Source organism: Poromitra crassiceps (assembly GCF_964638095.1).
Source record: "Poromitra crassiceps genome assembly, chromosome: 7".
NCBI lineage: Eukaryota > Metazoa > Chordata > Actinopteri > Beryciformes > Melamphaidae > Poromitra > Poromitra crassiceps.
Window position 1 is genome coordinate 68,317 of NC_139628.1, and position 14,785 is coordinate 83,101.

Below are 14,785 nucleotides of genomic sequence, written 5' to 3' on the forward strand. Positions count from 1 at the left end.
GTAGTAGAGAGACAGAGCTGTGGGGGCTGTTGCTTGGAGTGCTGGGTCTCGATAAACGGTGCGCTCAGCGCGCAGAACACTGTACATGTACCTATTTCAGTTAGTGTATGCAACTAGCTGATAGGACCCCACTTCAAACAAACCGAACTATCCCTTTAAGGGTCATCCATACCTGCCAACACTGCCGATTTAGGCGGGAGTCTTCCGACTTTTAACGGTTTCTCCCGCTGTGCTCCCGCTTGGAAATTTCTCCTGCTAATCTCCCTATTTGTAGGATATGTGTCGTGGGTACCTGGCAACCTGACCCAGCCAGAGGCAGTGACGAGTGATGCACTGCACTCACTCAAGCAGCTCTTGGGTGAGGTGCTCTACCATATGTATACAGTCAAAGGGCTCCGCTTGCTTTGCCACTAAATTCTCTCATGTCACTATTCTTTTCGCCGACCTTCACTGGCTTCCCATCCTGGCATGCATGAAATTCAAGACACTGATACTGGCCTACAGGGCAGTTCACCGGTCAGCCCCTCTGTATCTGCAATCTATGGTCAGGTTCCAAACATTGCATCGCTCCCTCCGCTCCTCCACCCATCCAGATCGCCTCGCCCCTCCACCGCTATGTGGGCCCAAAGGTCGCTTATCCCGATCACGACTCCCTGGCACCCCAATGGTGGAATTAACTCCCCCTTCAATCAGAACGGCCAAATTGCTATCAATTTTTCGCTGTAGATTAAAAACTCACCTGGGCTACACCTGGGGCCTTCTGGAACTGACACCCTTTCTTAAAAGAAAAAAAAACTCTACTAATGTTACTTGTTTACTTCTCAGTCTAGTTACTGTTTCATGTTGCTTGTTCCACCCAAGACTACTTTTTATAAAGCCCATCAAGATGTCTGACTCTCACTGATTTTGGTACGATTGTGTGGTACAGGTTTGTTTTTCTGTGCTCTTGACGAGATGTGATGTAAGAAGCTTTGGATAAAAGCGTCTGCTAAATGACATAATGCAATGTAATGCGGAAATGGATGAAACAGATCCCAAGAAGAACAGATAGGCTACCAAATTTCAATCCACTTGGTGCGAGACTATCCCGTTTCTAACCGCCACCCACATCAGCAAATACCATGCGTTTTACAAGACTTTAGCAAAAATAACGTTAGCAAACAAACATGCTAACGTTAAACATGCCAAACACAAACAAGCCGTGGAAGCACAGAGGGGAACTGCTAATATATCCACATTACTTCTATTTGTTTAATTTTAATGTTATCATTATTTTACTGTGAACTATGAATTTAAGACTAATTTAAAAGTGATTTACTTTACGTGGTAAATGGTAACTTAACTTTACAGCCTTGTATTTATTCTATTAAATTTGTGGTGTAGGGTTATATGGGGGGATGAGACGTTGAGAGTCGGCCATTCGGCGATACCCCAGAAAACCTCATTACATTACATTGTCATTTAGCAGATGCTTTTGTCTAAAGCGACTTACAATATCACATTTTGTCAACAGTAGAGAGTACAGAAACAATACAGAAAACAACTATGCAACACAATCCATGGCAGCTAAGATATGTTGATGGTGATGGACTAGAGTAGCACCTTGTAGAAAGTAATTTGAGAAGGAATAACATCTCCCTCTTTTTCACAGCCCAATGTTGGCAGGTAACGAGCAGATGCAAAACAACCATTAAATCAACAAGCATGAGATGGCAGATGGCAGCATATCAAAGATGATGTGTGTTTAGCCTACTTATTGCACAAATATATGAATGTGTATTTTTCTTGTCACTAAATTTCATCACTTTTCCTGTGATTATTTTTTCAATTCAAATGTCACTCTTGCGCTACAATAAAGCTGCTGTAAATATGTATTGACTATATATTTTTGTATCAACTCACCCTTGATCGATTCTCATAGACCAGACTGTAAAAACATACCATCTTTCATGCACGACCACAGACTGTGATTGGATAAACAACGTTTGACGCTAGGCCAATTATAGGCAGAGAAGGACGCGTCATGCCTTCGCCATCCTAGGAAAACAATGTCGCCCCCTCCTTATTTCCATTTGAAGTTGGCAACCCTAGCTACAGGCGAACTTAACAGCTACAAGCTACATTCTAACGTATGTAACATGCAGGCTAACTAACATTTACAGCTAAGATAAAGTTAGCCACTGTACAGCTAAATCAAACATACCAGACGTTCCAGCTACAGGGTACAGCTCCAGAGAGGCTGCAGGCTAACTAGGTTAGCTACAGGCTCGAGGCTCCACGGTCACCCAGGCGGAAGGTATCTCTTTATCGGTAAACGAATAAGATACTTCCGGTTTATCTCGCTAGCAAATATAAGAGTTCCGGTTTGGACATTCAGCCTTCAGAGTAAAAGCGGCCATGTTTTTTTAAAGGCATAGAAAAATGGTTAGTTTGCAGATTAAAACAATAAACAAAGTATCTAAACGAATGTATACAATACAAATTATGTTTCTGTTTGACAACAACTGTTTTAATAACATTGAGACTGCTCTTCTCAGTATGTAAATGGTTAAATGCTGTTCAGTGTAGTCACTGGAGTGCAAATAATTTAAATAATTAAATAATAAATATACAATTAAACAATTTAATACATAATTTGTATTGTATACGAGGGATCAGCCGAGCAGCATTTTGGTAAACAAACTGTGTCACTGGGTGGCAACGGCAATGGAACCCTATAGAGCCCAAGTGGCGCGAGGCTTGAGTGGCTGACTCTATAGCCAGTTAACTCTGTTTACATTTTAAAAACTGCGATAGTTCACACAACTTTAACACAACATGCATATATTATACATCAAACTCTTGAGCTACTTCAGTAGCCTGTACTACAAAGCAAGATTAGTGGTTTAGCGAGGTACCTTCAGGTTTAACCCTGGTTTAGCCGTACTACAAAGCAAGTTAACTTCTAATCACCATGGCAACTCATGCTGCAAAGCTAACCTGGTCCCGACCAGGTTAGCTTCAGAGGATAAGATCAAAATCCATGACAGACCCATATAATTGGCTCTCTGGAGTCACTCACCATTCATATAAGATCGCCATATGAAAAATAGATTGCAGTCAACTGAGAATAGAACAAGAAAAACATTTGTGGCTCTGTAGGCTACATAATTAAATTAATTAATTAATTAATTAAATTAAGCTGTCTTAACAGCTCAACGATGCGTGGAGAAATATGATCACTATTAATCACGCAGCGCATATCATACACGGAGCCTCAAATGGAGTGAGGGTGATATTCTCCTACATGCCAGAAAAGCCTATACATATAATATAGATATGGGATAAATATGGGATAGCCCCAATACTAAATATGCAGGCTCCTCTTGCATGTTTCAGCTGGAAGTGTGTCCTGTAGGCTGTATGCCAATATATGAGCAAAAATAGGCTAGTTTTTATCAATGAAAACTATGCCCGCATCGTCTCAATTCAGTTCAGCAGTTTTCTCTTTTATATTAGGCATCAGCATTATCATTATTTTATATATTAATTATTCGATCAGTGCAACTACACACATAATGAGTGATAGAGATCATTATTCATTGAGCATGCGTTTCTAAATCTATGGTCTAAATAGGTTTACAGATTGTGGAAATTTATAGGCTGAGATTACACATTTAGGGGACAGAAATCGCTGATCAAAGTAAATCAAATGACTGATGTGAATACAAGCGGCAGCTTTAGCAGTCCTTCAGCAGACTATATCCAACGCGGATTTTCATTCTGACATAGGTGACATTAAATATCCGCTAAAACTCTGATCACGCACTGCGCTTTCATTGAATGAGGAAATGGGTGTGGGCGTGGATCAACTCAGCTGTTCATAATGTGATTGGCTAGCGCACCTCTTTCGCGTGGACGCGCGCCTGTGCAAGAGCGAAAAACGTGCGCGTGCACAGGCAGATCCCAGATAAAGCCAGCTTCAGTTATCGAGTAGAAAACCAGCGTCGTAGTATCGTTAAACTAGATAGCTTTGATCCTGTTCAGTCAAACCAGATCAAAGTGACAGATCGCGGGTCTGTTAAGATAGCTTCGTAGTACAGGCTACAGCTCTCACTCAGAATGTCAAAATATAAGCGATTTGATATAGGCTATAGTTTTTGAGATATTACCGTTTGTTTGACACAACTCATACTATTAACTGCCGCGGGGTTCCGCATTTCTGGGTGGCAAGTGACGTCACGCTGATCCCTCGTATAGGCCTACATTTGTTTAGATGCTTTGTTTATTGTTTTAATCTGCAAACTAACCATTTTTCTATGGCTTTTAAAAACATGAATTACGCCGCTTTTACTCTGACGGCTGAATGTCCAAACCGGAACTCTAAGCTAGTTCGGGAAACCGGAAGTCTTCTATTCGTTTAGTACACGGAGCTAGCGCTGCTTAATCCAGAATCTTACTTCCGTGTCTGACTCATCGGTCCAAGAGTCAGCTAACTCTGTTTACATTTTAAAAACTGCGACAGTTCACACAACTTTAACACGACATGCATATATTATACATTTAGCTAATTCTGCTATTAACTGCCGCGGGGTTCCGCATTTCTTGGTGGCAAGTGACGTCACGCTGATTCGTCATGCTCTGGGTAGTCTGGGCACCTTTCATCCCGCTTTTTGTCATGGGGCGTAAACCACGGAACCAGAATGAACACCGGAAGGCAGTGCGCCAACATACGTCTTTGTTGCCGTTAGCTTGATGTCTCTTGCCTCAGATTCAGATTCATTTATTTAAAGAATGGGACATTGCACATTAATTAACAGTACAGCCGTACAGTAAATATGCCAGGTTATAGCCCAAGGGCTAGTTTCCACCTGTAGTCCCATGGCAGGTTGATGTAATCTTGAAAAAGAAAAAAAATAATAGTAGCAAAAAATTAATAGTAGGCTACGTTTAATTAAACGTCTCTTGCCTCGATTCATTGTCTGATGCAAAGCTTCTGTATTGGCTTAAAAGATGTGAGATTGTGAATCCGCAATGTTTCTAAAATAACTTCTTCAAAAACTTCGTTCGGTACGTCCATCTTTTGTTTTGTTGTTTGCCGTTCTGATACTTGGGTCAAATTGTCAAGTTAACGTGAAAGTTGACGAGCTAGAAACGCTGCCCATCCGGTCTAGGGCGGGCTCTAGGCCGGAACCAGGTAGGATGACAAAATGTGGGCGGGAGCCAGGCTCTTTCTCGCCGAGAAGAGCCTGTTGACGCGAGGTTATGCTCTGGGTTAAACGGAGCAGATTTTTGTCCCTTTTCGCTGCACGTCCGTCAGCAGTTACTGCGCATGCGCTGTACCAGACCAGGAAGAGCCGCAGCGAGAGAGAGAGAGAGATCGAAAAAGCTAGACAGGAGAGAAGAGGAGATAAGAGAAATAAAGTAAACACAGAAAGCAGCAGGAGAAAGCAGACAGAGAATAGAGAGCAAACATACAGTAACAAACAAGAGAAAGCAGAGGAGAGCGGGTTGATGAAGTGTGACCGACCAGGAATGAACCAGCTGGAAGCACCGTGAGTAAATACACTCTCACTGACACTGCATGACGTTACATCATTACAACGTTACTACTGACATAGTTACTGACATAAAGAACATTAGAGCCGTGAGTTAACCAGAGGCAAGGCGAGTTTATTTGTAACGTTATAGCACATTTCATACACAGAGGCAACTCAAAGTGCATTACATAAAATGGACACAAAGACAAGAGTAGAGTGTTGCAAGGTAAAATATACGATCCAAAAGGCCACATCGCAAAAATAATTATTATGTTTTTACTTTGTGAGTGAATTCATGTGTTAAATGCACTACTGTGAATGAGAACATCAATAGAGCCTCATTCTCTTCCGATCGCTGCGTCTCAAGACTTCAGCCCGCTTTCCTTCCACTGGAAGGCTTCCAGCCAAAATGTTTTTGGACATCTGTGTCGGGCATTAAACTCACCTTATTTCTGCACTTTGAATGTATAGGTAGGGTCGCATGGGGCAACCTTATATCAGAATATTAGTTGCTCCAAAACGGTATTTGTTTTAAAAGACAAAGTTTGACGAGAATCGAGTCGTGACGCATGCACACTGGCATCATTTCGTCTTCTACAGACATTTGAGCCACAGCCCCCGAATGTGTGACAGCAAAGATTGTCAGAAAGATGGCAGATGTGACACATTGCTCAAATTGCCAGCAACCTTTCGAAAAAAGGCCCAAAAAGGTACAATCGGTGGAAACTTTTAACATGCACTAGCCCAGAACCTCAATACATTTTTTCCAGCATAATCACCAAATGACCAAACATCCGCATTCAAAGCACTTCATACTCCCAGAGCTGGCATAATCGATATAAAAACCACTCATGTGGTGGTTAAGCGTGTCGTACGACGCCGCTGGCCCAGATAATTGCACAGATTTACTTTTCTATAACAGTTTGTGCTTTGCACCATTTATTTCTCTATAACATGTTTATTTGTAGCATCTGGAACTTCATGCTGCTTTTCTTGGCCAGGTCCCCCCCCAAAAAGTATCTTATTTTGAAGCAGCGGTGGCCAGGATTTAGCAGCGGTGGGCCGCCGCTACTAAATGCATATAGAGGAAACCCTGTATCTGTGTCGTTTCACCTTTGATTGAAAAATGATTCCACCTGATTAAAGAAAACATTAACTATGTGATATTGACTGATGCCGTTTTCGGTCATGTCTCATGGTGTACTTAGCTAATCTAATTAGCTCTAACAGAGACTGAGTTGAGCTATATGGAGCTAGCGAATGGGCAGAGCCATGAATGTAGTTGAACTACCAGCAAGCTACTGAAAAATGTAGTTAAACTATGTAGTTCAACTACATGTAGTTCACTACTCCCAACAATGTATGTAAAATACAAAATAAAACAAACAGTAATGTATTCATTTGATGTAGAATGCATAGGACATGTAACTGGTTTAGTTAAACTCGCATTCGGGAATAACGTTAACGTAAGTGGCACGAGGCTCGGAGAGCCTGGTTCTCCCAGAACACACTCACTTAGCGCCAGAACACACTCGATTTGAGAGCGGAACACACCAGGATTGGCCAACGCCAACTCCAGTGCCCAGAACTGTCAAATCACGCGAAGGCCTGCCTCTCAACCCTCTTTAATCTCAGACAGGCAGTATTTTCAGTCTGATAAGTACCGTCCCTCTCCTCCTTTAAAACACCTGTGTGGAAACCAGCAGCTTGTTGGTTTATCTCTTCTTCCAAACATTCATCAACAGTAAGTCCACCAAATAAATTAAAATTAACAACAAAACAATCCATTTGCATCAACGCTGTAAGCTAGCTGCTGCTTTCTGCACAGGTGTTTGTTACAGTTAACTAATGTGATGAGCATATCGGCAGGCTGACGTCTGGCTGACTCAATGAGGACTATTTTTTATCTCGGACTAACACTCGGCAAAAAGTTCATTATTTTGAGAGCAAATGGCCCGAAAATATGAACACCTTTGTTTATAGCTTGTATTTTGTTTTTTATTGTTGTTTAATCGCAATATTACACTCGAGGGTGTGCTTTACTGTCGTTAGTGGCACGACAGTGATGCGGCAGGACCGGGGCGAAACCGAGGTCCGTACTCATCACTGAAGTGCCACTAACGACAGTAAAGCACACTCTCCAGTGTAATATTACTTAAATAACACACAGATAGATAGATTGATTGTACGATTGTACTTTTATACTGTTATAAGCAGTGGTGTAGTCTACCTTTTTTCAGAGGGTATACTGTGACTCTGGTTTCGGCCGGAAGTGGGCGGAGATTCGACCCATTTCTTGTTGTTGTTCCTCCCCAAATTTACAGAATAGCTTCAGCCATCAGCTTCATCTTGCTTCTTCGGTCGCTATTCTGTCTCCTGAAGATTTGTTTGCCGACGGGGAGAAAGCCCCACGTGATAGCCACCCGTCAATCTCTCTCTCTCTCTCTCTCTCTCTCTCTCTCTGCTCAACGCTGTAACACCATTTTATTTTTAAATTCAGTTGACTTTGCCATTTCCCACAGATATTGTCGCGTTTTTCTTTCCTGGCTTGACAGAAAAAGTCTGCCTTCACGCGCCTTGTCGGCTTGAAAATAGAACTCATGTAAAAATCGGCGCAGCTCAGGCGAGGCGTGGGTACACAGAAGGTTCACGTTGAGGCGCCCTGTGTACACAGCCTCATTGACTAAAAAGGACGCCTTTAAAAGCCTGGGTAAAGGCAAGGCTTGGGTGCTGTGTGTGGACGTAGGGTAACACACAGAGCGCACAGGGTGAATTTTATGAATGGAAATTGAAAACGATACGTATCATAGCGCATTTCCCAGTGCGCCAACGCAAATCTGAATAATTTCGCAGTGTGTAGATTGCGTCTACCTGCGTTGCACGTAGACTACACCACTGGTTATAAGTCTCTAACCATTTGTTGCACTGCACAGCTAAAAAAATATATATATCTCAGAAGTGACACAATTTATGCTTTTACTCTGAAGGCAGACCAGCCCAACTTCCTGTCCCATTCCACCTAACGCTGGGCAGACCTTGGCACAGCTACACCTAACTTCCTGTCTGTTGTTTGCTAACTCGCAGTATCTTGACACTGGTAACTGTAGAGGAGGAAATAATTCAGACTCAGACAGAGCGAGGCTGCTATAACATTACAGTCGCTACTCAGCGGTCCCACGTGTTGTTTTGTTGTGATGACATGTCCTAAACGCAAGATTTCACCTTGCAGTGATAATGTTTCTGTGTCCTTCAAACGCATGTGTGTGTCTGTCTCGAGCCTCCTGTCAGCTGAGCCAGAGATTGGCTGAGCTACAAGTAGCGACCTGTATGCTAATGTATAGCAGCTGGCGCTCCACATCTAATGTTATATTTCTTCCAGAGGAGCCGCATAGAAACAAACGGCTGAGGGAGAGAGAGGAGAGGGAGAGAGACTGACGCCGGGATTGCACTGGTTGCATTGCGTTGCGTTGCAGCTGTTCTCCGGTTTTGCTCCGTGCTCTGTGCTGCGGCAACACTAACCGGCTGCGTGCAGAGCACGTCACAGCTCCGCTCCGCCAGACAGCTAGAGGGACGAGACCGACAAGTTCTCATGGTAAAATCGAGCGAGACAATTTGTATGTGGGATAAATACAACAACAAACAGGCAGAAGATCATTGTTCCCAACTGGAGAAGCAGAGGAGGGGTGGACTTGCTTGGTGTTGTCCTTGTAAAAAGGATGTGTTGTGTCATATATTATTTTGTGGTTTTCCACTTCAATTATGAACTTTTCCTCATACATATTTGTCCTCTGGCTTGATATTGAATGCTGTAAACACCTCTGCCCTGTTGATTTCATGCCTGGCTCCGCCCAACTTGCTGCGGCTTTGCTCCGTCATCCGTGAAAAATAGAACCCTTGCGTATCTTTTTCGGAGAGCTCCGGATCGTCGGAGCTGGGACGGAGTAGACACGCAACGCAGCGGAGTAGGTGGGAGTTGACACAATGATTAGAGTGCAAACGTATCGGCTCCGATGCCGTACCGCAGCGCAGACGGACCGAACACGGACCTAGTGGAATGTAGGCGTTAGGGAGAGAGAGATAAGGGGAGAGAGACTGAGGGAGAGAGAGAGGGAGACATTGCACACACGCCAGAGTCCTGCGCGGGTGTGATTTTCAAGACCCGGCGCTCCAGCTCAGAACCGTAGCATTTACAGCGCCAGACACGCCTATTTCCTCATTCATTCAAAGCCAACTACTACTATGTCAGAATCAAAATCCGCATTGGATATTATTAGTCTGTTCCCGAATGACTGTCTAAAGTTCTAAAGTTACCACTTTTATTCACATCAGCCATATATTTGAAGAGCGGTTTCTGCCTCCACGTATCCTACAGCAGCTGAATTCACCCTCTCAATAAACTGCGAGTGGAAGCAATGTGTAATGTCTCAGTCCAAAATCCATATGTATAGACCATTTAGGCTCAACGAATAATAATGATGTCATGATGTGTTTAGTCGCACTGATTGAATAATTCCTATAGGCTATCAAAAAAAAAAGAATGATAATAAAATAAAAAAAGGCTTCTGAACTGAATCGACACGGTAGCCTACGTGCGGGCATAGATTACATTTATAAAAAATAGCCTATTTTGTGGTCACATATATAGGCTATTGTCAGCAGAGTCGCATATCTCCATATTTCATATAATGATGCTGGAAATATGAAGTTCAATCACTTCATACAGGCCAAAAGCAACACAGTTGCAGCTGCAAAATGCAGGAGTAGCCTAGATATGAATGATCTGTGTGCATGGGATCCCATATTAAATTGCTTAGATGTAGTAGGCTATTCTAGCATATGACCATGTCCAACCCAACGTCAGTCTCAGCTCCGTTGCGCACACGGCACCGTGCGCTTTGGAGACGTTTATGTAACCTTTTTATGCGGTTTAGTGATATTTCTCCACTCACCATTCAGCTGCAATCAATCGGCGGGGTCAAACAACGTATCTAGGCTACTTGAGAGCACAAAAATGAATATATAAAAACATATTCCAAAGTGGTAAGTAGGGCTTACGGTAATTTAAATGTAGCCTGCAACAAAGTGCAAGGCTTTAGTCCTTGATTAATTCCACAGGAGCCTTTTTTTTTCTTTTTTCTTTTTCTTTTTCATTTGAATGCAATGTATTTTTCATATGGATATGAATGGTGACTCGCTGTTTCCAGAGAGCTGATTGGTAAGCAGGTGGGTCTTTCATGGGTTTTGATCTTATCCTCTGAACTTAACCTGCTACAAAGCAGGTTAGCTGTAGAGCATATTTAACACATTGACTGCCAGCCGTTTTTTTTTTGCTGTAGGTAGCTTCTGCCAGGCCGTTTTTTGAGGATTCTGGCTCATTTTAAAAGAGCCGAGGATTCTTTTCTGCTTGGAGTTTGTGAACACAAAGTTCAGAAAAGTACTAATAGAATGTGTGCTTTCTCTGTCTAAAAGAGTTAGTTTGTAGAGTTAGTAGTTATGTAGATATTAGCCGTTGAGTACAGCATGGTTTCAGCTGTCTGAGAGTGAAAGCTGAGATAATCGCAGTTTTGTGAAATTCAATCAAACAGGCAGAACAGTCACTTTAACCATTTATTTTTGGCATCAGTGAGAGATCAGACATCCAAACAATATAGTTCCGAACGCCCTCTCCTTCAACTCCTCCCTCCGTGGGCGTGTCTAGTGGCTTTCAGCCTGCGTTTGTCACAAGCGAGTGCTCTGCTGCTGCTGCTGCTGCAGCGAGTTCGAGCAGCCTCCCTCCCTGGCAGCGAGTTTGAGCAGCCTCCCTCCCTGGCAGCGAGTGTGGATAGGTCTCACTCGTCTCTTGGGTTTGAGAGCCCCGATGAAGCCCCGTGCGACTCTAGGCTTATGCAAATTTGCAATCCCCCGTGTGCTGCTGCTGGCGCGGCCCGAGAGCGGCGAGTCTGGTGACTGATGACTGTAAAATCGGCAAGCCATTTCCTTGAGAATGGAGGAAGCAGCCGCGGGAGGCGGCTGCTTTTGGTTGACTTTCTCTCTGTCGGGAGGGCACCGTCGCCACCTAGCTGGTCGGTAAAATAGATTATACACATTCAATACTTCCAATATCTCCATAGGAGACGCGGGGGGCATTGATCCACGTAGCACCGTCAAAAAAAAAAAATCGAACCGCTGGATTTTTTTTGACGTATATATACGTCAGTGGCAGTCAACGTGTTAAGTTGCTATGGTGATCTATCTCGATAAGAAGTTAACTAGCGTCGTGGTACGGCAAAACTAGGATTAAACCTGAAGTTACCTCGCTAAGCCAGTAATCTTGTTTCGTGGTACAGGGCTCAGATCAAGAGACAGATCCTGGATCTGTTTATCCTCCATTCGTGGTATGGGCCTCCGATCACTTGATTTGAGGGACCCATTTTAAAAGAACATTAGAACCCTAAGGTACAACACAGCAACTTGTGTGTGTGTGTGTGTGTGTGTGTGTGTGTGTGTGTGTGTGTGTGTGTGTGTGTGTGTGTGTGTGTGTGTGTGTGTGTGTGTGTGTGTGTGTGTGTGTGTGTGTGTGTGTGGGCAGTCTGAAGGATGAGGAGGACCAGGAGGAGTCGGTGTGTTGCCGTGATGACGACAACGGGACGAACAACAACAACAACAACCGACGCAAGGTGATGATGTCAGCATGAGTCAGAAGGCTTTCTCTTCTTCTGTGGTTTCATGTTTTAGGGCTGTAGTTAACCAAAGAGCATCTTAGGTAGTGCTGGGCAATTAACTGAAACCAACATTTAGAACCTCTAAACCACTTAATCTTCCTCATGTCAATTCATTGGATTAATTAATTTAATTAATCAAAGCAATTCCCGCAGATTTGGAATTTATAATGCGGAACGAGTCCTGCATGCGTTTGCGGGCCGATGTCTATATATTAGAGCCCGACCGATACTGGATTTTTGAGGCCGATGCCGATACCGATATTAGGGAGTAAAAAAATACAGATATCGATATATCGTCCGATAATATTATTAATTTTTTATCAAATTTTTATCCCCCATTAGTGCTAATTTTTTATTTATTTATCCTGGTTGCTGCTCCACCCTCTGCCGATCTGGGGAGAGCCGAAAACTGGCTCCATGCTTCCTCCGAGACATGGGCAGTTAGCCAGCCGCTTCTTTTCACCTGACAGGGGAAGCTTCACCGGTAGGACATAGCACGTGGGAGGATCACGCTATTCCAACCAGTTCCCCTCGCTCCGAACAGGCGCCCTTAACGACCAGAGGTGGGACCACACAGGGATTCCGTTAGCCGGCAATTGCTGGCTTTTAGCCGGTATTTGTTGCGTGGGCCGGCAAATTGAAAGGTCACCGGCTCAAGTGGCCGGCTGAAAATATGCCAGATAAATAAATTCCTTATATAAAATAGCCTAATATTGTGTGGCCTATAACCTAAGTGATGTTGCCAATAAGCTACGACTTAAATAGAGATTTATTACATCATATGTTTTCTGCCCCCTGTATGTTGAGTGTTGGTGAAAAAGAAAAATATAGCAGACGCTTTCTTTACTGTAGAGCGCCGTTTAAAAGCCGCACAAGCAGCATCAGTCCCGCCGGCCAGCGCTGGACCCGCTGTGAGGAAACACACATGAGGAAACCTAAATGTCAAAACAGACATCCCTTGCTAGGCCAGTCCTTTTTTTAATCGAGATCATGCAATAAGTAGCCTACTTCAGCCGAGGCCAGCAAGACGGCAGCAAAGAAACAGAAGCGTGTCTGCCGCCGTCAAAAGCGAAAGCGACCCGACGTTAGGCTGTCAATTTAGCGGAGGTAAAAAGCATTTTGTCGGCCGAATCAATCAATCAATCAATCAATGGCTCGTGCTTGTTGCCCGATGCTCGTATGATGAGGAGATGAATCAAAATGCTTACCACAAATAAAGCCACATGGGAGCCGAGGACGAGTGCAGGAGAGCTGACGCAGGTGCCGCCAGGTGTGGAGTGGGAGAGATTAAGGTGCGTAGCCTATTGCTGGAGATTCAAGTTGTGCGCTGTCTGCACTCTGCACTGACACTGTTGCACTTATTACTTTTAGCTAACGCTACGTTGTTTTTTCATCAAGGCAATGTCCAGAAAATATGGGTTCATGAGTGTCTGCAAATGCAGATAGATAGGCTATAGGAGCATGCATGCATCTTGTCTGTTTCAATAACGAAAGCGTCCTTACCGAGAACGACGTGCCGACCAATTCAATATTCTTGCTGCGAAATCGGCCTCTTAATGACAACACTGGAATAAATATGATCGACTATAGAGGCTATAAAGAATAGACTATAGAGAAATGAATTGATTCGTTTATTTAGGAAACAATTATTTTATAACATCCTTTTTTTAATAGTGGCCGGTAAATATTCGATACGGCCGGAATTTTTGAACGTTACCGGCTGCACTGGCCGTCTGGGAAAATGTCTAGCGGAATCCCTGGCACCACATCAGCAACCCTCAAATATCAAACACTTGACAAAGATATGAGTTGACATGAATTGAAATGTAATGTAGGCAGGATATTTTACAACTTATTAATAAACTCAATGCAATGAAACAGTAAACTTAACTGTGAATTTAATAATTATAAATAACTAGAAATACAAAAACACAATAGAACAAATAGTTAAGAAAAAATATCAAATATACACAACATGCTGTCTATAACAAAAAAAACAACAAACGGCAATATCGGCGCACCATATCGGTCGGGCTCTACTATATATGTTAAGCCGACGGTGCGGAATGCTGCTGAATTATACAGATGACTGGTCGGACGCATTACACGACGGACCGTTAGCTGTTGTGGCTAGCTCAGGCAGCGGTGTTAGACTCCCCGCTCGGTAAGCAAGCAGCTTGTTGTGACATTCAAAGCAATTCATACTCCCAGAGCTAACGTAATCCATATAAAAAACCTGCATGCTTTATCCGAAATGAAACGTACAGGGTTTGTGTCGGTGCTTGAGTTGAGCTATATGTAGCGGCTGTACAGAGCCATGATCTGTTTGGAGACCAATAATAAAAATGCACACATTTACATAAAAACATCAGTCAACATCAGATAATGTCTTTCTTTAATCTGGTGGAAGCATTTTGCAATAAAAAGTGAAACGACAGATAATGGTTTATAGTGGGACTTTCCATGCCTGTCTATTGACTTAAACGTGCGGTTTGGCCGCTAGGGGTCACTCTCTTGATAGTCTCACGTAGTCAGACCCACCGTCGACGTCAGCAAGCTTCCAGC

At 43.3% G+C, this 14,785-nt stretch overlaps 1 protein-coding gene across 2 annotated transcripts in view; it reads left to right on the forward strand.

Annotated features, from left to right (window-relative positions):
* The first annotated feature begins 5,335 nt into the window (after positions 1-5,335).
* LOC310779813 (eukaryotic translation initiation factor 4E type 2-like) overlaps positions 5,336-14,785 on the forward strand; it is an 88,067-nt gene continuing 78,617 nt past the window's right edge. For both annotated transcript variants that reach the window (XM_083640320.1, XM_083640321.1), the window contains exons 1-2: positions 5,336-5,534; positions 12,088-12,175. In XM_083640320.1, the coding sequence (XP_083496446.1) occupies positions 5,494-5,534; positions 12,088-12,175 (129 nt within the window). In that variant the 5' untranslated portion in view covers positions 5,336-5,493. The remainder of the gene's footprint in view (positions 5,535-12,087; positions 12,176-14,785) is intronic.